At 34.9% G+C, this 26,248-nt stretch overlaps 1 protein-coding gene across 17 annotated transcripts in view; it reads right to left on the bottom strand.

Annotated features, from left to right (window-relative positions):
• PRP4K (pre-mRNA processing factor kinase PRP4K) overlaps nucleotides 1–26,248 on the bottom strand; it is a 48,907-nt gene that overhangs the window by 7,585 nt on the left and 15,074 nt on the right. For 16 of the 17 annotated variants that reach the window (XR_011965870.1, XR_011965872.1, XR_011965874.1 and 13 more), the window contains exons 3-13: nucleotides 18,264–18,440; nucleotides 16,807–16,962; nucleotides 13,806–13,887; nucleotides 12,006–12,216; nucleotides 10,846–10,919; nucleotides 9,244–9,334; nucleotides 8,407–8,554; nucleotides 7,063–7,200; nucleotides 4,974–5,127; nucleotides 1,702–1,816; nucleotides 909–1,060 (exon numbers count right to left, since the gene is read on the bottom strand). Coding sequence is in view for 1 of the 17 variants with exons in the window: in XM_072603696.1 (XP_072459797.1) it covers nucleotides 909–1,060; nucleotides 1,702–1,816; nucleotides 4,974–5,127; nucleotides 7,063–7,200; nucleotides 8,407–8,554; nucleotides 9,244–9,334; nucleotides 10,846–10,919; nucleotides 12,006–12,216; nucleotides 13,806–13,887; nucleotides 16,807–16,962; nucleotides 18,264–18,440 (1,498 nt within the window). In the remaining 16 variants the exon portion in view is untranslated. Of the gene's footprint in view, nucleotides 1–908; nucleotides 1,061–1,444; nucleotides 1,607–1,701; nucleotides 1,817–4,973; nucleotides 5,128–7,062; nucleotides 7,201–8,406; nucleotides 8,555–9,243; nucleotides 9,335–10,845; nucleotides 10,920–12,005; nucleotides 12,217–13,805; nucleotides 13,888–16,806; nucleotides 16,963–18,263; nucleotides 18,441–26,248 lie in introns of all 17 variants that reach the window. The other variant, XR_011965885.1, reaches the window with a different exon arrangement.

The following is a 26,248-nucleotide window of genomic DNA, read 5'->3' as shown; positions in this document are numbered from 1 at the left end:
ATGCGCATCCATCTAAGTTCCACCTACACATGAATAGGAGGACTACCTGCTACAACACCATTGGCAACTAAATAGTTTTTATCCAGATGCTGCATGAAGACCTCTAGTGGTAGTGAACCATTACCTCCCAAGTCAGCCAAGTCCAGTTTTTTTTATTCTATCAAGGCAAAATCTGCCCTTCAGCATCATCTACCCATTCCTCCTTAACCAAAATTTTTTTGGTGTTACCTTTCAAAACTAAATAATTCCCATCCCCTGAATAAATTCATCATGTTCTTTCTAGATACATCCACCAATTCCTTTTTTTTAGCCACCCTCCTTACATTCTCACTGTATTATTAATACAAATCACCAAGCAACAATTTAAAGTAAATGGGAGAGACAAACAGGAAACAAATTTTGAAGTATTTTACCATTAGTAGTAGCCATACTCAGCTCCAAATACAACTATTGCTACCCTTTCTCCCCAAAGCCCACATCATTCCAAACCCTGGGTCAACATCCTTTCACTTCTTAGTACATGTGATCCCAGACTATCACATGTTTTGCCAGTTCTTTTATTTTCAGCTGAAATCCAGAAGAAGGGGACATATATATACCAGTTAAAAAGTAGACAGAAAATAAAGGTGCGGGGATAAATAAAAATAAACTGTTAACTGTACATAGCTACTCTGGCATTAACAGTCATCTCATCTAGACTAAAATTACTAATTAAAGATAATAAAGGTAAAACAGAGGAGGGGAAAGGAAGCAGCAGAAAAGAAATATGATTTAGTTTCTTAACTTATCCAACCTAAATTTTGATATAGCTACTATAGGTCTGCTCCATGAACAAGCTAAAGTTATTATTACTGAGGATTATTTAAGGAAGTAGGGGAGAAGAAAGAATACATCTGCTAACTTCTTACCTTATTTGGCATTTTTCCTTTGAGGTCCATAGCAAGTTTCAACATATGATTATTGGTTTTACCAGGAAATAATATTTTTCCAGTATAAAGTTCATATAATGTGCAGCCTACAGACCACATATCTATACCATAGTCATAGCTTTTTCCTATAACTGAAACAGAGAGAAATTTTAATAAAATTAAGTTTAAAAATTAATGAGATAGTGGTTGTAGTAATAATAATAATTATAATGAACTACAACTCAATCATTCATATTAATCAGGGGTTGAAGTTAGCCTGGGAAAATAAGACATAATTCCCAAAACTCATTTTAATAATTTGATTGAACTTCTTTCCCACCAAATCTTTTTTAACAGAGAACCTAAAAAAAAACAAAAACAAAAACAAAAAAACCCAGCAAAAATACGTTTTCACCTCCTTTTCCATTCCCACCTCTGGCAGAGGTGCTAATGAACAGTAAAGTCAGAATACAGGCCAACAGGAGGGAGGAGAAAAAGCAAAGGTCCCAGATAATCCACAAATTTGATAATCAGACCTTGAATAATCAAGAGCAGTCTTCTAAAGTCGAGGATTTTCCACAATTGTTTTGCTACTCTTGCCCGACATGATCAAGACTCCTGTCACAACTACCATCATTCCAACTGAGGAGGTTGAACTTGCTACGGTTCCCTTCCTCATGAATGAGCTCGAGCAGCTGCTGAAGTACGATGGAAAACAGTACTTAGAAATTAAATATGCTGTTTCCACAGCATGTGATGGCCCCAGAGCAAAAGGACATCTGGTGAAACTTACTAATTTCAGGAGCCCGATAAAATCTACTGACGAGATAGGGTGTAATATCATTATCTGCAACATGTGAAGCCGATCCAAAATCACAAAGTTTTAGAATAGTTTTTGATTCATTAACCTGCAAAACATTATCAAGAAATGTTGCTAGATCCATGGATAACTAAAACAAAACAAGACATATAAGCACTGAGTAGTCAGACTGACACACTCACAGAACTTCATTTTAAACTAAGTTTATATTTGCTGCTATAGAATACTCTAAAAAGAAACAAACATTTATAATGCTGATTACATTTCAGTAAGAGAAGATTTTTCAGTGATGATATGCTGGGCAAAGTTATTTAATTCCTTTTTTCTAAATACTGTAAAATACAAGAAAGAAGAAACCCATAGACTAATGTCTTTAAAATTTCCCTGAATTAGCAGTTGCTAACATATTAAATGGATAAGAAGTTAATTATTGATATAACTTCAATGAAGTAAAGGCAGAATCATTACACCATGTCAAAATGTATTCTTCATCCAAGGGTGCTGGAATATTCAAATTTATATAAATTACTTGGGAAAAGATGGAATAAATTTGAAAAACCATCCTCCCCCCATATATTAGTCAAGAAAATAGCAAACATTCAAGAATATAAATATGAATTTTATATTAGTCATTCGTTTTCTTCCCTTTTCAAATATTTCAACATACACAGTAACAGTGACATCTGCTGAGAAAGGCTGGAAGTTGCTCCCATGGCTGCTGCCACTCATGAGTCAGAAGCATGATCAGGATTAACAAGTGAAGATAATTCACATTCCAGAGTCCCTTCCCCCCTTTAAAAAAGACACACACAAATTCTGAGTTGGGACTTGAATTCAGGCTACTTTCCCCACCCCAAAGACATACAAATATAATGCCCAATTATTCACCAGCATATAATTGTTCAAGAAATGATGCCAGAGTAAACTCACTTAAAAGACTACCAATCTAATCAGTGGCAAAGTACAAATAATCCTTCTCAAACTGGAAGCCACTGAAAGCCAAAAGGTATTTTTGAGCATCATTTTATTTGATTTCTAGGAAATATTATAAGATGGCAATGTCAGTGGCTTAAAATGAATTTCTAAAGAGAATTTTCAAATCAATCTGTCATCAGCCAATTGCCTGGAATCACTAAGCCTTCTAAGGCCCAATTTCTTCCTTGGGAGCAATGAAGGGAAAATAAAGAAAGGAGATCACTCCAAATGAAGTCTCTATTTGGCATTATCCTATATAAAAGCTTGAAAGGTAGGATTCATGCTTATCTACCAAAACAGAGGAGCACAAAGAACAGGCTGCAAAACTGAAGATGTCTAAGCAGATCTCTTTAATCTAAGAAACACCTAGTACCTCAGCACTTTATTTGTATTTTAATATTTAAAGAAAAAGCCTTTCCTTTCTTAAACTGATGGTTAATAATACTTCTATCGAATTATATTTAATTATAAATGATTTTATTTTATTACTTTGACCTTTGTAAGATATAAGCAATGTCTTTTGATTTCAATTCTAAATAAAGAGTAAGGTGCCTACCAGCTTATTTTATCACAATCAAAACTGGTCACAAAACAATATGCTTTAAAATACTACTTCATAAATTTAATATAAAAAAAATTTAATATAAAATACTACTTCACTTAGGGTTCATGAAAATGGAATGTGATAGTAAGGTACATATTTAAAGACAAAGATGTAGGACGCAGAATTTGTACTGAGGACACAATGGCAAAACTTTTAAACAAAGACTAGAAATTAGGAAGCTACTACCCCAGGCCCTTGAGGAACAGGATTCTTTGATAAATCAATCTGTAGGGCAAATAGTAACATTAAGGCTACTAAATCAATACTGATACTGAAATTAAAAGAAAAAATCGGAAAGACAAATATTTACAGGCTAACAGATTTAATAGAGTTGAAAGAGGTTATGTACCCCTCACTTTACAGGTGAAAGCATAGGTAATTTAAATGATTTGCTCACAGGTCCAAAGGAACTGATCCCTTTCAAATGCAATGTTTAAAAAAAAAAAAAGTTTACTAGCAACAGTGGAGTTGCAAGGGACTACTCCTGGGAAACACTAACTTGATAACATAACAAATAAATAGTTTCTAGGTTCCCCTTGCTCAACTGAATTAAATTAAGTAACCCAGAGCAACTATGGTTTGGGAAAGAACTCATGGATAAGGATTTTGAGCTTATTTGTTCTACCTATGAGTCATGTCAGTTGAGCATTATCTATTACCTGAAAAAAAAAAAGGTCACAAAATGTAATTTGGGAAGCCTCATGTACGCAACAGCTATAATGTAGCCTAAGTACAGATGGTTAGAGGATGCAGTAGATAGAACACTGAGCCTGGAGTCAAGAAGATCTGAGTCAAACCCATCTTCAGAAAATTATTAGCTGTGACTCTGGGCAAATCACCTATGTGCTATTTGCCTCAGTTTTCTGAATTGTAAAATGGGGAGAATAATCTGCCTCCCAAGGAAGCTGTGAGAATCATATAAGAATTTTCCAAAGAACTCAGCACAGTCCCTGGCACATAGCAGTACTATTTCAATGCTTGAGGTCTGTCGCTAATTCCAGATACTTCATTACATCATCATGACTACTCCCTTCCACTCACAGCACCCCCCTTTACACATCTGCGGAGAGCCATCACAGCTACTTTTAGTGATGAGTTTCTTTGCATTTGGCTATGATGACACCTACTACAATAGCCTCTGGATCTGTAAGGAAGCTTTCCCAGTAGAATCTGCCAGGTGGATGTGTTACACAAGCACAGACTTTCTGAACTCATGATCCCTCCCATGCCAAGATGAGGCATAAGAAGTGCTACTTTAAATTCACAAACACAGGTTAAAAAGGGAAGGAACAACATCGCCATGTTCTTCTATCTCATTATTCAAATAGGATAGAGTACCTGTTCATTATAATTTAAAAGTTAATTTTGAATTTTCACTCCTCTGGAAAGTCCATTCTTACCAAGCAAGATTTTACTTTTATTCTTTCACATAATATACTTTTTGAGAATATTTGCATTGGTCAAAAAATATGATATGTATAAAACCCAAATGCAGCTTATAATCAGTATTATTCTGCAGTATTATACTTTTTTTCTTTCAAAAAGGGATAATTTTAGAGGCATAGTCTATATTTTGCTCAATACAATAAAGAATAATACGTCCAAAAGTAAGTTGTATTATGAAAATAGTAAATCCATTTTTGCTGAAATATGTTATTTTACTTACCAAGATATTGTCTGGCTTGATATCAGCATGTAGGATGTTGCACCTTTTAAGAAGTTTCAATGCCAAGAACAACTGCTGACTATAGGATCTTACAGCTTTAATATGGAGACCAACATCCTTTCCATACTTTTTCAATACCTCTCGTAAATTCATACTTTTTACAACAAAAGGGGAGAAAAAGCAGGTTATAAAATGTGTGATGTAAATATAAAATTAAAAGTAAGCATTTTCAAAATTTCAGTGGCAATAGTGGATTAAAAAGAAAATGCTTCTATTCAATGAATTTCATTCCATATCAGAAAAGAACTGAGTAATTAGCCCAACTAAAAGCTTGACTTTTGGGGATAACTGAACCATTTGTTTACAAAAATTTTGTTTCTGTCCATTCTGAAAAATATGCATTGGCTTCCTTTCACATATGTTTACCAAATCCTTTCCTAGTCAAAAGTATTACCCAACATCACAAAGGCTTTTTTTTTTTTTTAAAATCACTTCAGGTATGAAAGACTGCCTCCATAAATATACTAAGGCATAAGAGGGCAGGTTAATATGGAGAAACATTTTGCCCAGAACACAGAAACAAATGAACTCCTAAGTCTGACTGAGGAAGGTATTTGCATTTTATAAGTAATAACTGCTGAAAGGTTTTCATCAGGGGAGTGGCATGGTTAGACTTAGGCAAAAGACAGATGATGTTAGTAGCTTGTGAAAAGGATGAACTGGAGAGAGAGAAATCGAGGATATCCACTGGATTAGTTATATGACAGCAAAAGCAGTGTTAATAACCCTCCACAAGGCACGGCTAAGCAGAGAAGTCATGTACAAAAACTGTAAAGGACTAACAAATGCTTGGTAATAGACAACACAGAAAAGGGAAGGATGAGGCGAGAATTCCAAGCTAAAGCAAAAGAGAAGATCGTAGTTATCAACAAAAGTAGGAGTGACTCTGGGAGGAGGAGCAGGTTTAGAAGAAGACCTGGATTTGGTCTAAAATCTAAGTGGAAGTAAGAAAAAAATTAGTGGGTGATACAGACTGAAGCTAGAGCAGAAAGAGCAGGGATCTCCTTAAACATATCTGGCAGGCATATGCACAGACGGAAAACTAAGATTTTAACAAAAGAGACTGTCAAGGAAGGGCTTAAAGAACAAAGGTCTGGGTAAAGAACAACTTTGGGAAGGCAAGAGGATAACAAATCAGGGCAATGACAAGGTGGGAAAAAGCAGGCAAACCATTGGTGATGTAAAATGAGAGTATGAGCCATGGGACTTAGCAGTATTCAGGAGAAAGAGTGGGCAGTATGAAAAATGAAGACTGGCTGCTTTTCTGCAGCTCTGAGGCTCAACAAAGGGTTTTACTAGGAGATACAAAGACAGGGCAGGACAGAAACCCAAAATATGAGGAGTGAGCAAGTAGTAGGTGATGGTGATAGAGTCAAGAGAAAGTTATATTGTCACAGACTCTACAGTACACTGAAGCCTCTTAAATGAGTGCAATCATGGGAATTGATAGCCATTTTATTGGATTTTTTTTTTAAAGGTGACAGTGAAATGGAGATACTACTAGATCAGGAAGTAAATTACCCTGGCTCTCTTGTGTGAGTAGGGGCAAGTGACATTTGTTTTGAATTTCACCTCTCCTGAACATGACCATTTAGGGTATCCTAAAAGTCTTAAAAGTTTTAAGCTAAAACTTTTAGGACATCCTATATAAAGATCATCTCTTAACAAGTAGAGAAAATGGAAGTACCCCTACCATTTAAATCACAGATCCTTTGAAAAAGTGTATGAACTTCAGAATAACAAAAATCACATTTTAAAGATCTGATTCAGAAGAAAACATTTTCTAATCCTATTCCTAGCTCTTATTCTTTCTGGTTTAAATATTAAGATTTCAAAGGTTCACCTAACCAGATTGTGGGCTCTTATTAAGGAAAATTAAGGGCTGAACATAAATGTAAACTGCTTAGATTAAAAAGGGAAATTTCACTACTGTGTTCAGTATGCTTAAAAACAAAACAGAAGGTCCTGCTCAATAAAAGATGCTAACAAACATAAATTTCTATTTAATTTACATATTTTGACATTTTACCTTAGAGGCTCAAATACAAGGCAGAGATGTTGTTTGTGGTAAAAGTGTCGGAAGAGCCGTAAACAATGAAATTTGTCATCAGGATCAGCATCATTAAGCTTTTTCAAAAATTCCAGTTCTTTTAAACCTGTTTTTTGCCTAAAAACAAAATATAAAATAACATGTTTAGTGGAATGTATTTAGTGAACAAAAAAACTGTGCTGTTTTGACTTACAGATGTTATTTTTATGTATTTGAAGAAATTACTAAGGGTATCAGACTCGACAGGAAAGCAGAAAGCATTATTTACTTTGTAATTCTTTTAAGTTGGATTAGAAGATGAAAAGGCACAAAAAAACTTATTAGAAGAGAAAAATGTATTTCTGTCATCTTTTGAAAATCAGACTTCTTCCATAATACCAATTACAGCCACTCTTATAACTGTCCTACTCAGCTCTGATCTGTCACCGAATGTAAGCTTCAATGAGTACTCATAATTCGCCTAACACTTTGCTATTTTTATACACGTTACATTATTATACAGAGTAACAACAATATTTTGTCCTTGGAAGAAGTTCACCTAAAATGTCCACTCAAAATATTAGGGTAAGAAATTAGTTTTGCATACTTTCTATCTCAACGAAGTACAATTTTCTATTAAGTTACCTGTGCTTCCCTTTCCTCATGTGTTTCCTGCTACCAATTTTCTTTGTTTTCACTGTTGTTTGTACTATCTGTTAATAGCTCAGCTTATCATTTGCAGGTAATATATTAAAAGAGAGTAGCTAATTCAAACATTTGCAGTATTGGTGGAAAGGTTACATGTTAAAAAAAATACAATGAATTCTCCAAACTTTACCATATTAAACTTCAATGACACTGATAAAATCTTAGTTTTAATCAATGCCTTTTCTCAACACTACTGATTCTTAGGAATAGCAAAACAGGCAAAATATAGACAAAACCTACAAGTAGTAATTACGTAATCAAGGTGGATGTTTCTACCAGAATACGACTAAAGTATCAGGTCCAACCTTAGAATTTAGTAAGGTGTATATTCTCTTACATCATATTATCATTATTTGTATACTGTTTCTACTGTAGTTTACCAGACTAAGCTATGAAACCACAACTGATGTCTATACATCTCACACATCCCAAAATGCCAGGCATACAGCAGTTTCTTAATATATAAAATGAACCAATTCCTTGAGCCAGAAAAGGGTTTAACTGTGCAGCCAAATCCTATAAATTTAGCAGAATCGGAAATCAAAAGCTAAAACCGATTAAATGGAAGATAAGCAGTTTCCATCATAAGTATTTTTACTGTCACATGCCATAATGCAAATTTATAAAATAACTTACATAAGCTCATTGTTCCTGATGATTTTTACCGCGACTTCCTGGTTTGCTCTTGCCATGTCTCTGGCTCTTACTACATTACTGAAGACGCCTTGGCCAGTGTAGCCATACACATTGTAACGTTTATCAAGGACTTCACCTATATTAACACCTAAAAGGCAAATTGTTAAAATGGAATTGATCATAAGAGAGTACTCATAAATAAATAAAAATAACACTTTGTATAAAGCAGAAGGAAACACAGTTCTGTTACTTAAAAATTCTATCAGATCTCTGCTATGCACTACATTTTATGAGAAGCAAAAAGAACCAAAACTGCTACCACTGGTCGCATGCTCATAAATGACGTTAGATGTTGCCCACATCAATTCATTCCATGAAAAAGTTTTAACAACTATTGATGACTCTGAATACTGTGAGTAGTGAAGAAACGTTCTCCCTGAAGTGGTTACAAGGGTTGGCTTGCATAGCAAACACTGCATGACTGGCATCCAAGTTCCATGTACATTGTATTTCTTATTTTCAGATTAAGACAATCATTTGGATATACTCCTTCCAACTGAAGACAGATCTTATGGCTGAAAATATCTTTGGATAGTTCTTAAATTTCTCATTAAGTGTTTAGATTTATTTCGATTTGTGATACATCTCTGGGCAACTTAACTGAATACATAGTTTGGGTTCAGGAAGCTGTGGTTATACGACAGTTTTTAAGTGATGGCACTGTGGCACTGTTTTCACAGACTTGAAAATAAACACTTTTAGCATACAACAACACACATACTTTCAAAAGTTGCAACAACCTTACATACAACTCTAAAATAAAAAATATACACTTACGATAATAGCCTTCTGCATCAGTCCAATTGTCCCTGAGATTGGGATTCTCTTTGAAATCTTTTCCAATGCCAGCAGCCCGAAGACGAGCACTCTGAAAGAACAGGCAACAATGAGCTAACTCTTTTCTGAATAAGTAAAGAAAAGGAGTCATTGAAATCTTCCCAAATAAAACCATTTTAGCATTTTCATTAAGAAAGCCATGAAATAAGACAGACTTTGATTTTTTTTTTTTTTACTCTGTGACAGTTTTCAAAGTAATGCAAAATTAATTTGGCATTTGTGGGAGGTTTGGACCATGGACTAATACTGTGGATATTTACAGGAAAAACCTCCTCTAGCAAAACACTACAATTAAACTAAGGGACAATTTAAATATCTTCAAAAGCAATTAACAAATGACAACAGTAAAGGGGACTATACAGATAACTATGCTGTGTCATTAGTAGACTGCTTGATAGGCGTATGTGGCAGGTATATTAAAACTAAGTGATCTCAATTATCTTACTAGCTTTTTTACACTATTTATTAAGACTCTTCAAATAAAGGAATAGGTAAAACAATATTTATTAAATGCCTACTATGTGCCAGGCATCATGCTGGATAAAATAGTGTTGGTTAATGTAAATAAAGATTGGATATGAAGGGTATTCTCTCGACTTCAAATTTCATACTCTAAAGTATTTCTTGGGAAGCAATGTGGCAGAATGGAAAGTACACTGTATTTTGGTGTCTCAAGACTAGGGTTCAAGTGCTGGCCATGCTACTCGTGATCATGGGAAAGTATGTCATTTAACCTCAAAGTGCCCCAATTTCCTCATCTTTAAACAGAACTAATGCTTATTCTTCCTCCCTTAAAGAGAAATTGTGAAAATTAAATGAGATTAATGTATGGAAAGTACTTTGGAAATTATAGCATTATCTATTGCCCTTTGTTTCAACAATTCCCCTTCACATGTGTTATGAGCCACACTGATTCTATCTACCTTAGGGAAAAAGAAAAATGAGGATGTTGACTTTTTACTCTTTATCCACAGTCACCCAGCAACAACCATCTAAATTAATAATAGATGAGGGGCATTTGTTACCTGTATCATTTAACTTTATTCAACCTAAATTTATAGTATGTGGGTACCACTTTCAAAAAAATTTTACAGTGCCAAATTATTTCAGCTATTTACTGTTTGGGATTCCCTGAACAAATTAGGACATCTTGATTCCTTTTTGATTCCAAAACCTGATATTTTTCATATTTATCTTTTGTAAGGTATTCTTGCCTTACAGTTCCTGGTTTTATAACATATTTAAACATTTTAGTTTTTCTTTAAATTGTCATATCCTTCATCCAGGTAGTAGAAGCAAAAACTGAACACTTTTTAAAATAGAGGTCCAAGTCAAATGTTGGCCACTCTACAAACCTCTACTATAGACTTGTACTTTTTAATATTATTACTATTATACAATTAATTTTCATTCAGTGATAAGTCTTCCATAACATTTTCTTGCAGTCATATCAATCAATATTCAACAGTCTATATATCAACTATAAGCTGCATCAATCTATCTACATAAGCTGGAAAACAAATTAATTCTAAAATTACCTACATCAAAATATGCAGCAAACATATCATCTGATTCGGTGAACATGTCAGGAGCCAATAGCTTCTTCTGAGTTGAACCTTAATGGAAATTCATATCAATCATTTGGACTATCATAAACAAATAATCAAAAGAAAACATAGAACAATTCAATAGTAATTGGCCTAAAGACAATATAAAATGGATTCTATCTAGTAGAGGACTTCCACTATAAGCAATTCTGAGATTCTTTTAAATATTTATGAGTATATATAATCTTTACTTAAGTGTTTTATAAATGTACCTCACAAAAACCTAATGCATAGAAGGCCATTATATTCATAATCCAGGTTTCCTCTACCAAGTTCCCTCGAAAGTTCTCTACTTTCATCATTTTCTTGTTTAAAATAGCAAATATGCTAGATACTAAATATGCAACATTTTTAACTCAACTAAAGTTTCTTTTCTTAAAATTACATTGAATAAAAAGTGACTAAAATGTTCATACCCTTTGACCCAGAGATTCCACTGCTAGATACATGCCCTAAGGAGGTCAAAGACAAAAAGACAGTCCCATATATACCAAAATATCCATAGCAGTACTTTTTATGGAAACAAAGAAGATAGCCATTGACTGGGGAAAGGAATAAAAAAATGTGGCACATGATTATTATGCTTAAGATGAATACAACACAACATGAAGTAGTAGAACCAGGAAAATTATATGTTATATATAACAATAATGTAAATGGAAAGGACAAATGAAATTGAATACCATGTGATTATAATGATCAAGTTTGGCCCCTAAGAAGGAATGAGAAAATGCACCTCGCTCTCTGCAGAGATGAGGGATCTATGTGTGTGGAACACATTGTGACAGATTTGGTTGATGTGTTGATGAGCTGTGGTTAACTTCTTTTTTCCTTTTTAAAAATCTATGTTATAAGTGATGGCTCACAATAGATAACAGAGGGTGAAATGAAGGTGAATATAAATAAAATAAAAAGCTATCAATAACATTCTTTTTAAAAAAATATCCATAGTAATACAATGTAACATTTTATTGAGCAAGTAATGTCAACTTTTTTTTGCACACCCATAAGTCTTACAATGAATCTTTTTTAATGACTAAATTCTGGTATTTATAATCCAACTATATGATAAAAAATACCACTTTATTTACTTACCATTATTTTGTTCAACTGTCATAAGATTGTGTTTGGCTTTTACAGAAGCCTCAAATGTATCAACATTTTCCCTTTCATATTCTTTAACATCAGCAGCAACTCGTTCTAAAATGTCATCAGGGGAGGGCGAACGTGTTCGAGTGCTACTCTGAGGGCTGCTTGGCTCAGATGGCATAGACATATTGCTATCCTCAGTAAGATATTTATATTTCTGCAATAGGAATTCAATGTGTTATTTTCAGTTAAATGCATGCTTGCTATTGAACACACTGAGCTTGCTTTCTTACAACTCCATACCTAAAAAATTAGTTAAGCCAGTAAGTCTTACATTCTGTCTTTGCTGTTGTTTGTAGAGCTATAACTAAGGCTAATGCAGACAAAAAAAGATACCAGTTATCACAAATACTGTACCAGGTATTATGCTAGCAAACCAAGTTTCTCCCATGATTGTTGTTCCTGCCCTATGCAGACACATACCAGACTCCTGATTGTATGCGCTGTGTTATCAATCTTTCTTCCTTTGCCAATGTGTCCCTCTACCACAAATTCCCAGCAATACCTCCACCCCACCTCAATTTTAAATCAACAGCCCGATTCCAGCCTGGGTCAGGTGTGGGTGCCACTGCTACTCTGATCTTTCGTCTTTCAATTCTATTTTTTACTTCAGTGTAAGTCTTTTTAAAAAAGCTCACCCTTCTTCATCCACATGCCCTCTGTCATATCTGCTAGATACTACACACCAGCAGGCCTCAAGAAAAGGCATTTCCACACTCCAGAAGTCAGGATCAACAGGGAGATTCTCTAGAAGCCATGGCATTCTTTTGGGGATTACTATTCCATACTACCTATGATTAGGAATTTATTTCAATATAGTGCTTGGCAAAGTGTGAGTAATGAAGGCATCAAACCCTTCCTGGTCATAGCATAATTGTGAAATACAGAGACACACACAATTTTCTCAATAATATAAGGAATTAAAATGCTTTACTAGTCTGGTTATAGTCTATATTCTAAAAGATTGGCTCTCTCAGAAAGGAAGAACAACTGCATATTAATAATTACATTTAAATGTGGCTTTTAAAACATGCTCAGTTTTCTTTTTCATTACAAATAAGTAAATTTTATTAATTATCATGAAAACCTCTACCAATTTCGTTGTTATTTTCTTATCTTCCTCTGGCTATACTCAGCCTTTGTACATGCTAGATTAAGTGTGGTCTACAGTTGGACCAAAGTCCTAAAAGGTCTTGAGATATTCCACTTTGAAACAGCAAGGGTTGTAAGACTACTTAAACATTTCTAAATTTTTTTTAATGTAACTAAACTGCAAACCTTTCATAAACTTTTTCATTGTAGTAGGCAGACATTTTGTTTGTTAAATCACCAGTTCTGAGTAACTAGCATATTGTATTCCGTGAGACTTTTGAGGGGCAATTTAAAATACAATTTGAATACCTCCAGCTTATATGATTTACTAGGGGGAATCAGCTGTTTAAGTAACCCTTTGGGGGAAACATAGCCTAGATTAGAACTGTATAAATCTGAAGAAAAAAATTCCAACATTACATTTTAACTCTAACATATTTTAAAATGTCAGTTTCTCCACTCAAAGCCCTGTGCCCATACACTACTACTAGATTAGTGCTTTGTCAAAGTAAATATTTTCAGTTTCATAAAGTAGTGATGATTTCAAATATGTAGAGGCTTACATTTAAAAGATGGTAGGTACTTTAAAAAAGTTATTTACTTGAATTTCTGAAACTACCTGGGCTTCTTTATATTTTATCCATAAGCACATACCTGAACAATTGCCTGCCTTTGGATTCTTCTCTGCTCTATTAGGGCTTCTTCATCTTCCTCTTCAACATCAAAATCTTCTAGGCTGAAAGAATAAATTTTATAATTTTGTGTCTTATTAACTATTTTTAAAGTGTGGTCTTCACAAATCTTGGAAAAACTAATAAAGAGTTATATTTCTTTGGGGGTGAAGGAGGCAGATATAGAAAGAAGAGATATGTAACACAGACGTAAATAAGTAAATATACCATATTGGAGAAATTTTCCTAAGTTGGCATCCTAGCTGAGCTTTGAAAGAAACCAAATATTCTAAGAGATGGAGGTCAGGAAGGGAGAATGTGGGAAAGAATCAGGGCAAAGGCCCTGGCTTTGCACAGATGGGAGAGGAAAATATGTGCAAATGTGACAGTCTAGTTTTGGTAAGTGAAAAGTAAGTCTAGAAAGCTGGAGACAGATTGTGGAAGGCTTTAAATGCCAATGATTGAGTTTGTAGGCAAGAGGAAGCCACAGAATATTTCTTAGCAGAGAAGTGACATGGTCAGACCTATATCTTAAAATGTGTAAATGACAGACTATAATTGGAGACAGACTAGAACAAGAAGGTCATTCAGGAAGTTACTTCAATAGTCCAAGAGAGAGAGGCAGTGAGGGCCTGGACTAGGTTAAAGGATATGAGGAGAAAGAGTGGAAGATCTTAGGAGGTATTATGGAAATAGAAGGCCAACTCTTCTTCAAAGGAAACAAAGGATGAATGACTGGGGAATGACATGGGGATGAGATATAGAGTACAGAAGAGGAAGTTCATGACAAATAGCTTGCATTTTCTTATCACCAAAATGAGGTAATTACAAAACTAACTGAAAAAAGTTCCTATTCTTAGGACTTTTGTAGCTAGTAGGCTTCTTTGGCCTTTTGGTTTGGGATGGCTACAGAACCCAGGATGAGGCCCAATGGAAAAGGGGTACAGATGTCTTTTTAAATTTGCTTTACACTTAAGGGAGAAGTAAGGAGGAACCTTGAGATTTCCATCTTTAAATCCCTATCTTCTTTCCTACTCCAGTGACCTGGAATGAAGCGCCAGAGGTTTCTTACTCTCCTATTCCCTACACAGAAACTATTATTGCTTATTGTTGGTCTCATATACATGCTCAATTGTGTACACAGATAAGAAAAACAATGGAGTTAAAGTAACAAGACCTAGATTCAAATTCTTGTTCTGCAAATTACTACTGGGAAACCTAAGGGCAAGTCCTTTAACTTCTCTGAGCCTTCATTCACCTGTGAAAGTCAGGACTAGGTGACCTTCTAGATCTAAAGTCTACAATCCCATAAACATTTTAGGAAATGATTCTTAGGCATAACATTTTAATCTACAGCTTACATTATTTTGCTCATTTGAAAAGTTTCATTACATGTTGGTTTAAATCATTTTAACATAATTGGCAGTCAGTATTAACTTCACTTGGTTATAATTGGTTTTAATGTTAGCTAGTTTTCTAGTTAGGATTTAGCAAGTTCTATCAAAGAAAATGGTTTTTCTACAGGTTCATCTGATCACACACATTTTATTTAAAAACAAGAGAAAAAGACCTCATGTATTTCCCACCTTTGCTGTATGATCATTTAAATCTTTACCTATAGATTAAATAGAAGATGAAAGAAGAAAAGTGTCCAAAAATAGAAGTTTATCATCTTTATATAGTAAGAATAACTTTAGGAACTATCTAAATAGCACATTATTACTTTGCTATTCATATAAGGGACAGAATGTGTGGCCCTTCATCCAGCATGTCAAATTTAAATGAATTGTTTTCATAAACAGCAATCATAGTAGAAAGAATGCTAAAGAAAAGTGTCCCTAATAATATTTAGAACAGAAGGAACATACTAACCTGCTTAACCTCAGTTTACAGGCTAATTTCTTGCTCTAAGCACTTAAAATTAATGAACGTGCCCCACAAGTCACACAATTTACAGACTGTCTTGACTCTGAGGCCCTATCTCTAGTAATTATACCAGCATGCCTCTATGAAAAAAATGCAGTAGTACTAATAACTACAGAAATTCAAATTAAAGGAAACAAGTGTCACCTTACACCCACCACATTGACAAATTGGGGCGAAAGGAGAAGGGAAAATAAGAAATGTTAGAGCACCTACGGGAAAACGGGCACATTAATGTAATGTTGCTGGAGATGTGAACTGATCTAGCCATTCTATAAAGCAATTTGGAACTATGCCTCCCAAAGATACTAAACTGTGCATACCTTTTGGTCCAATAATACCACTAAGAAGAACACACAGATGCATATGTATATTTGCAGCAATAGCAAAGAACAAGCTAAGTGGGTGACCATCATTTGGGAACTAGCTGAATAAATTATGGTATATAAATGTAAACTGAATAGAACTGTGCCACAAAAAAATGATCAGATTTTTTCACATAAATCAGGGAAGATCTGTATGAACTGAGAAGTTATACAATAACAATGTTTTAAAAAGACATGGAATGACATAAGAATTCTAATCAATGTAATGACCAACCTCTAGACTGATGACGAAAAATGCTACCCACCACCTGACAGAGGACTCAAGCTGAAGAATGAGATGTACATTTTTGGGACATGATCAACACAGGAATTTTGCTCTACAATGTATGTTACAAGGGGGTGGGAGTGGAAGGGGGGGGGGTAGGCGAAGAAAAACTTTTTTGTTAACTAAGAAAAAACACAATCAAAATTTAATTAAAGGCAAACACCGCCCCCCCCCCCACTGTCACACTGACATTAACAGAGAAATAAAAAAGGCTATGCAATAAAAAATAAAAATGTTTAAAAGGCTAATCTTGAAGTTGAGCCAAAACAAAGCACCAAAAACAAAAACCTCATAGAATACGGTCAACAGATGTTCAGCTAGAAAAAATGATTGCTAATAAATTTGTGTACCAAGTAGTATTTCCTTTAAACTCTGATAAAAAGATAATTCCAGTAAAGTTCCATCCTTACTTATCATCAGATGATGACTCCTGTTCAACTTTCATTCCTTCAGAAAGGCTTCCTTTAAATTTATCTTCCTTTACTTTGCTTCTGCTTCTGCGCCTACGACCACCCCGAGATCGAGACCTCCGTCGAAGTCGAGATCTACTCCGCCTACCCCTATCTCTGTTAAGGAAAAAAAATAATTAAAGAAAATACAGGCAATTTATTCATTTGAAAATAAGTACAATGTGACACTTTATGATTCTGTTCTCTAGTTGTTTCAAGTGTGTCTCAACTTGACAGTAAACTCTTTGTGCTGAATAGTCTATCACACCTAAATTGTATAACAACATAGCTACTTAACAAATGCTGGTTAATTCATCAATGACTCTTTAATGACTGAAGATCTTGCAAAATCATAAGGTTTTCATTCTAAACATTGTTACTACAGTATTATAAATGTCAGTGATATTAAGTACTAACACTTAAATACTGCTTTAAAAGTTCATAAGGTTCTTTATAAATATCATCTCATCTGAACCTCAGCATTGCAAGCAAGACTATTAGTTCCCTCTGAGAGACGAGGAAACTAAGACTTAAAGAGCTAAAATGATTTGATAAGGGTGAGACAGGCATACTGCCTCAAGGCAGAATGAGTATGCAGAATGACTGACAATAATATATTCTACAAGTTTTCATTTCTGAATAAAGCCCTAAACCCCTAAAATAGAGTGAAGGGGAAAAAACTGCCTGTTTAAAGTTTTTAGTCAATCAAGCTTTGCTGCACAATTGAGTGAAGGATTAATTTAATTTTTTTCAAGACTAGGTCTCCCTATCGTGCCGTTGAGATTCTACTAGTGCATCTGATTCCATTAATGATGGGTCCCAGAGCTTTGACCTATTCTGCTTCAACTCTCTTTAGATATCCTGGAGGATCCCTGCTCCAGAGAACTCACCATATTAATAGTCAACATTGACAAAGTACTTTACAAATGTCCTTTTAATTCTAACAACAACCCTGGGAGGTAGTTGCTATTATTATCCCTATTTTGCATAAGAAACAACTGGTGGGGGGGGGGGGGGGGGAGGTTAAGTAATTTGCCCAAGGTCACACAGTTATAAGTGTATGAAGCCAAATTTGGACTGAGCTTTTCCTGGCTCTAGAGGTAGCATTCTATCCATAGGGCAACCAAGCTGCCTACAATAATACCAAACTTAGTGTACACCCAATCTACATAGCCACTGCAGCTCAGTACTCCCAAGCTCGAGACCCATCATCCTCAGTCTACCTAGCAGCTGGGATGTACTGTCATACCTAAGCACTCTGACAGAATTTTTAAAATTAACACAAAACAAGGAATACTCATGAAAAGAATGATTACAATATTTCGATACTCTACAAAGATTATATTTAAGTAAAACTTTATCCAGTTAGCATGCTACCATTTCCAGAGAAAGAAAATTATTCTGAACTGAATTTTTACCTTCTTCTTGGAGACCTGCTTCTCCTCCTTGGAGTTCTGCTTCGCCTGAGTGGTGAACGAGATCTCCTACGGATAGGAGACCTACTTGATCTTCTTCTAGTTGGAGACCATCTGCTAATAGGACTGACATCTTTTGATCTCTCTCGTCGGCTAAGGATATCATCTCTAGTACGCGTTCTTGAAAGGACAAAAGAAATTAAACTCATGTTATCTAACATACTGGGAAAAGAAAACGAAAAAATACTTAAGCATTAAAAAAGGTCATAATCCCTGCCCCCTCACCTACACACACATTTGCCCAATAACATATAATGACATAAAGGGAATACTGAAAAGCCATATACGTATTTACACACACACACACACACACACACACACACACACACACACACACACACACACACACACACACACACACACACACACACACACACATTCTCTCTCTCTCTCTCTCTCTTTAATGTTATGGTCCACTTGCAGAAGCCCAGACACCCCTGTACCCTGGCTTCACAGCTAAACAAACATTTTTAAAGTTTATTTTTAAAAAGGTACTTTATATTTGACTTGTTGGCTCTGACTTGATAAGCAGGATTGAAAAAAAAAAAAGCAATTCCCAAGTAAAAACCAGATTCTCTCCTCCTTTTTTGTTTATAAGTATCTGCATCTTTGGCATCCCCAGAGCCTAACATAGTGGCCTGGTACATAGTAAGTGCTTAATAAATAAGTGCTTGTGAATCAATTTATTATTTAAAGCCAAGATCTAATCATTTCTGGTGTTGATTTTTGTACCACTAATACCATTAATAAAACTTTAAAGAATGTATTTAAATCAACTAGAATTTTACATAAAATTCTCACAAGATTACAACCATAATTCAGAAAATAAAAATAAAACAGAAAATAATTCACCATAATCAAGATGGATTCATACCAGGGATTCACAGATAATTCCACATTAGGAAAATAATTACTATTCACTGATATTTAAAGTACTAAAATACACAGGCAGGAAGAGCCCTTATTTAATATGATAAACACAATATATTTAAAACCTAATAGCTAATAGCATTGCTTGCAATAGAGAAATACTGGAGACTTTCCCAGTACAAACAGTGATAAAGCAAGGAAGCACCCTCTTCCCACTATTATTTGACATAGTTCCTAGAATGCCAGCTATAGCAACAAGATAACAATATTAAAAGTATAAGCAACAACAAAAAGATATAAATATCCTTTATTTGCAAATGGCATGATGGTATACTTAGAAAATCAGCAAATAAACTAATTAAAATAATTTAAAGAATATATCATAATACAAATATAATAAAATTATTAAAAAAATAAAGTAACCGAATGAAAAACAAATCTGCAAAAAATCACCAGCATTTCTGCACAGTACTAATAAAACCAAGAAATAAGAGAAATTCCACTTAAAAAAAAACAGCTATAAAACATGAAATATCTAAGAAATAACCTTCCAAGAAAGATGCAAAAATTTACATAAACTGCAGCCAAAAAAACCCCCTACTTTATAGAAATTCAGGAAGACTTAAGTAATTTAAGAAAGACTGACTGATCAGAGTTGAACCACACTAGCATAATAAAATTAAATCAATCATCTAAATTGTTTTATAACTTTAGTGTATTCATATACCAAAGGGATAGATACTTCTGAGAACTTGACAATGAACAAAAGATCTAGAATCTCAAAGGAAATAATGAGAAAATTATAAAGCAGTAAAAAAGCAACAATAACCTAAAATTTCATTTACCCCAAAACATGAATTATTGAGGGAACTATTCCCATTCTGACAATAACTGGCAGAAAAAATTAGATAGCAGTTTGGTAGAAATTAGGTGTAGCCCAATATCTTATACTGACTGTTAACACAGCATGATCAATATGGATATTCAATATGAACACAAAAGGTCACACACAACCTAAAATTTCAAAGAGAGCAAGATTAGGTACACCTTGCACAACTACAGCAAAGTAGAGAACTCCTAAGAAAGGACGGGAAAGATCACAAGAGAAAAGATAACTGTAAAATTTTTTGCATAAATAAGATCAAGGAAAGTAAAATTAAAAGAGAAACTGTAGAATGAAAAACTCTTTGCACCAAACATCAACATTCAAATCTCCAAAACAAAAAGCACCAAGAACTATTCCCTAATACATAATCGGTCAAAGGATATGATCAGTTCTCAAAAGAATTGTAAACTGTAGCCCACACCAAAGAGGTCAAAGATAGAAAGAAAGGTCCCTTATATACCAACATTCATTCATAAGAACACTTTTTGTGGTAGTAAAGAAATGTTAACAAAGTAAATAAATACCTAGTTACTGGGAAGAATGCCTAAACACAATGTGGTACAGTGAAGGAACAGAATATTATTATGCTATAATAAACAACAAATACTAAGAATTCAGAGAAGCATTAGAAAATTGGTATGAACTAATGGACAGCAAAATAGAACTAAGAGAATTATATACACAATGATTACAATATAAATGAAGTTTTTTTAAAAAAGTATACCAAAATCATAGGACAAAATGGGTGTTCACTGATTAAGGAATGTTTAGAAAAACTATGGTGTATATATAAATGAAATGGACTATTATTCTTCAGAAATAAATGGTGAACATGAAAAATTCAGAAAAAGTTTTGTATAAAATGATGCAGAATGAAACATAGAAAGGAGAATGCAATATACATAATGACTACAAGTAAATGAAAAGTTCATAAAAAAAGCCATTCCCATAGAGCAGGTAATGAAACTTATCCTTGCCCATGGGATTATGAGGGCAAATATTAGATACACTGTCAAATGTGGTTACTGTTTTAAGATGTTTTTGTTTAAAACTGTTTTTCTTTGACACAACAGGAGTTATCAATCTGGAGGAGCAAGAATGGAAATGATTGACATAAAGGCAAATGACATCAGTTACACATATTTTCTTTTTAAAAGGAGGAATAAAAGGGAGGAGAAAATTTCAAAAAAATTTCCAGTCATTTTAGCAGATCTGCTTATACAATGAGATGAGTAACAGCCCCCAATATAAATTTTTAATAACAAACGATTTAGAATACAGCCTACCTTACAGTACTTTAAATGGAACTGATCCTTACTTAGGTAGGAGTCCCTATCTCAGGTCAAAGCTTAGGCAGGTAGGTGCTAGATCCACTCCCGTGCTGCCCTGATACCCTAGCTCTGCTGAAGATACTTCAAAACCTGGGTCTTCAGGAAATAGGAAGACAGTACTTAAAAATCAGTCAATAATTAAGTGCTTACTATATGTTGGGCACTGTGCTAATAGCAGAGGATATAAAAAAAAAAAGGTAAAAGAAAGTCCCTACTCTCAAGGAGCTGTCTAATGAGAGCATGCAAAAACAAAACAAAAACCCAACCCTATGTAAAACAAAAATTGGAGATGATAGAGGACTATACATTAACAGGGATCAAGAAAGGTTCCCAGAGAAGATGGGATTTTGTTGTTGTTGATTGTCCTTGATTTTTGCTCTCGTAGACATGGGATTTTAGCTGACACTTGAAGGCATGGCACCCAGGAAGCACAGTATTCCAGACATGGGATGTAGCCAGTGAAACCCCCAGACTCTGGAGATGGAACTGTCTTGTGCTAGAAGCAAGAGCAAGGAGGCTAGTGTCACTGGATCACAGAGTATACCTGAAGGAGAAAAAAAGTGCAAGAAGATTGAAGAGGTAGAAAAAAAAGTGCAAGAAGATTGAAGAGGTAGGAGGGTGCCAGCCTAGAGAACTGAATGTTGAAAAGGATTTTATTTTTGATCCTGAAGGTGAAAGTGTTGATCCATAGGAGTGTACTGAACAGGGGTCATAAAGGAATGGGGCAGTAGGAGAAGGTGGAAGGTTCTCAATGAAATTAATATTTGAAAACCCTGTTGAATATAGATTACAAATGTTTTATTCTTGCATTTTACAAACAGGCTATGGTGAGCTAGCTGACTAGTTAAAGCTATAAATGACAGCAAAGGAGGAGCTAAGATATAATTTGTTTAAAACTACAAAGTTAAGCTTCAGAAGACAAAGTTATAAAAGAGGAAAATGTTTTACTCATAATTTCATAGGAGAAAGGAACAGTGTTTCAGGTGATCAAATAAACTTTTGTAATTTTAAAAACTTTAAAGAGAATTGTCTTGAATTCTTAATCTTTTCAGTGACCTCTAGAATCTCTCTGAGTCTTGGTTTCTCCCAGTACACCACCCCTGCTCTGGTCTCCCTTCCCTGACTTAACAGTCTTGACTCTATTGTTGGCCAGTTCAACTGTACATCATCAGTTATCCCCCGAATGCCTTGTCTCCTTGTTCTACTAACAACCACAGCTTTTCAAATTCCAACCCTGGATAACCCCTACCACCTAACTTCTTTGTTCCCATTCAAGTGCTACTGAACATGGCTAAGGAAAGTATTATAACCAGGATCAATATACTCACTGAAAATTTAAGCATCTAACCTCAATTTATGCTATCTAATCTCATGGGCCCTCCATGCTGCACAGAAATCCTTTTATTCTTCTCTGCACCTTATTATCAAGGGCAGCTAGGCAGTTCAGTGGATCAAGTGCCAGGCCTGAAGTCAAGACTCATCTTCCTAAGGTCAAATCTGGCCTCAAGACATTTACTAGCTGTGTGACCCTGACCAAGTCACTTAACCCTGTTTGCCTCAGTTTCCTCAACTGTAAAATGATCTGGAGATGGAAATGGCAAACCACTCCAGTATCTGTGCCAAGAAAACCCCAAATGGGATCACAAAGAGTCAGACGCAACTGAAAAACAAACAGCACTTTAACATCCTCTTCATAATAGCTCTTTCAAGCATTCTTTCTATACATCCTACATGTCTTCAGATTTAACAGAGACCCTCACTCCTACTTTTGGTTAGAAGAGGCCCTTTTCTCTTTTCCCATTCAATACTTCAAAACCCTTCATTATCTCCCATTCCCTACTCCTTAGTCTCTGATTAAGGGCTGGGCCTCTTGATAAGGATGAAAGAAGAGAGTATAAAAGGTGATTTGAAGCTTAATATTAAAAAACTAAGATCTTGGCAACTGGTCCCATCACTTCCTGGCAAATAGAAGAAGAAATGGAAGCAGTATCAGATTTTATGTTCTTGGGCTCAAAGATCACTGCAGACAGTGACTGCAGCCATAAAATTCAAAGACTACACATAGGAGGAGCTAAGGGAAGGAAAGCAAATCTGGACAGTATACTAAAAAGCAGAGACAGCATTTGCTGACAAAGGTTCATATTGTCAAAGCTATGGTTTTTGCAGTAGCAATGTATGGCTGTAAGAGGTGAACTATAAGGAAAGCTGAGTACCACAGAACCAATGCTTTCAAATTATAGTGCAACAGAAGACTTGTGAGATTCCTTGGACAGCAAGGAGGTTAAATCAATCAATACATAAAGACATTAATTCAGGTTATTTACTGGAAGGTCAAATACTGAAGCTGAACCTTAAATATTTTGGTCACATAATGAGAAAACAGGACTCACTGAAAAAGACCCTAATGTTGGGGAAAATTGAAAGCAAAAGGAAAAGGGAATGACAGAAGATGAGATGGATAGATATGGAAACAAATATGAACTTGGACAGACTGCAAAAGATAGTGGAGGATAGCTACAAGGGCCTGGCATGTATGGTCTATTAGGTCATGAAGAATGGTATACTATAACTGGCTGAACAACTCCTCCCCAAGGCTGACCCCACACCTCATTCTCCTAAATCCATCCCCTTAGTTTCCTATGGTGACTTGCTTCCCTAATCATTCTATTTCTCCTGTTCCACTAAGTTTTCCACTACAGGTCTAGTTCTCCCCACCCCATTCTTTAAAAAAGCATAAAACCCAAAAAATAAAACAGCCTCATAACTCTAACCATTCCCTTATGTTATCATTTTAAAAACTATCTTCCCATTTTATAGCAAAATTCCTACCAAACAACAAAAATTTATCAAGGGCCTATGTACCAGACACTGTTTCAGGAGCTGGACACACAAAGACAAAAGCAAAACAGTTTATGTTCTCAACAAGTTTAAATTCTAATAAGGGAGAGGATATGGATGGACACACACACACAGAAAGTTTAAAAAAAAAAACCACAAAAAAACAAAAGGTGTACATATATCAAAATAATCACAACAAGACTTTTTGATAGTAAAGAACTAGAACAAAATGTGTCCACTGATTAGGGAATGAATGAAAAAAACATCTACGGTATATAAATGCAATGGAATTTATTATATTTCCACATTCCACACTAATACTCCAAACTTTAATTATCAAGATTTGTTACCTAATCCTTGAATCTTTCTCAACCTGCATTATCTAATCAGTTACCAAGTAACAAGCCTGGCATCCAACCTCTATTATAAAATCACAAGTCCTCATCATGTCAGCTGTATTATTACAATAGTCTCATAATTCTTCCCCTTGCCGCCAATCTCTCCTATTTTCAATCCATCTTCCACGTGGCTGCCAAAATGATGTTTCTAAAGAACATGTCCAATTATGTTGCTCCCCTGTTCAAACTCCCTACTGTCAACAAGAAAATGCAAACTCAAAATGGCATTTAAAGCCTTCCCTCAATTTGGCTCCTATCTTTCTGATTTTTATTTCACATTTTTCTCCTTTTTAAACTCTATATTACATTCAAATTAACCTGCTATCCTATTTCTTATACACAAGATTCCACCTCCCATATCTGTGGCATTGCATAAATGGTCTCCTGTGTCTGGAAGAGGCTCCTTTTTCATCTCATCTCAGCTGAATCCCAAGTACAGTTTTGATGTCACTTTCTACCTGAAGCCTTTCTTCAAATTCCCCCCCTGCCCCGAGGTTATCAGTACTCTCTGCTTCTTGAAATTACTTTGTACATACTTTGTATTACTTACTTTTGAACATGTTATAACCTGCTTTATAAAATATATACACCTTGAAGGAAACTACTGTTTCATTTCTGTCTTTGTATCTTCTATGCATAGGAGACATTAGCTTAATAAACTAAACTGTTTTACCATCTAAGGTCATCTATTAAGAGCCAACATGATATATATACTATACATACACTGGAAAATTGACAATTGCAATGTTCCTAATTTAGAATTATACCAAGGCAAACAGGCAACTTCATAAAAAGAATATGCAACCTGATATAAACTATCTCCAGGAAAATGCTTACCAACTCCAAAAGCTTTTTATTAAGCACCCACTAACTGCAATAATCTTCTTTTTACTCTCCTGGGAATATGTAACATGCAAAAAACTAAAAATATACATGATTATTTAAGAGGAGTACACTATCAACTAGAGCAGAGTTTCTCAAACTTTTTCTACTCCTGACCCCTCAGTGCTTCTTAAACTGTGGGTCAGACCCCATATTGGGTCTGACCCACAGTTTAAGAAATGCTGAACTAGAGGAATCTAGAAACACTTTCCATAGAAGATGGTATGAACCTGAAGAAAGTTGGGCATTTTAAGGGGTGGAGATGAGGATGAAAAGCATTTCAGATAGGGGTGCCAGTCTGTTCAAAGGCCAATACAAAGGAGAGAGATGGGATGTTGAATTCTGGGACCAGACAGTAAGTCAGTTTGGTAGAAACGTAGGATGCGTGGGAAATAAGTCAAAGAAGGTATGTTAAAAAGCTAGAAGGCAGAAGACTTTAAATGACCAACTGAGAAATTTGTGTTTTACCCTAGGGGCAACAGGGAGATGTGGAAAGTTCTTAAGAAAAGCAATGACAACATAGTTAGATTTAACCTTTAGAAATATTTCATAGGGAGGGAGGCTAAATTGGAAAGGGGAAAAATTAGAGGCAAGAAAACCATTAGAAGACTATTTCAATAGTCTAGGTAAGAGAGTTGTTGAAAGTCTGAAGTAGGTGATGGCTATGGAGATAGAATCTATGTGTTTGACTAGATGGGGAGAGATGTTAATGAGAAGAGTCAT

The sequence above is a fragment of the Notamacropus eugenii genome, chromosome 4, assembly GCF_028372415.1.
Source record: "Notamacropus eugenii isolate mMacEug1 chromosome 4, mMacEug1.pri_v2, whole genome shotgun sequence".
Taxonomy (NCBI): domain Eukaryota; kingdom Metazoa; phylum Chordata; class Mammalia; order Diprotodontia; family Macropodidae; genus Notamacropus; species Notamacropus eugenii.
The sequence above is the reverse complement of the archived record's forward strand: the minus strand, read 5'-3'. Positions and strand labels throughout refer to the sequence as shown.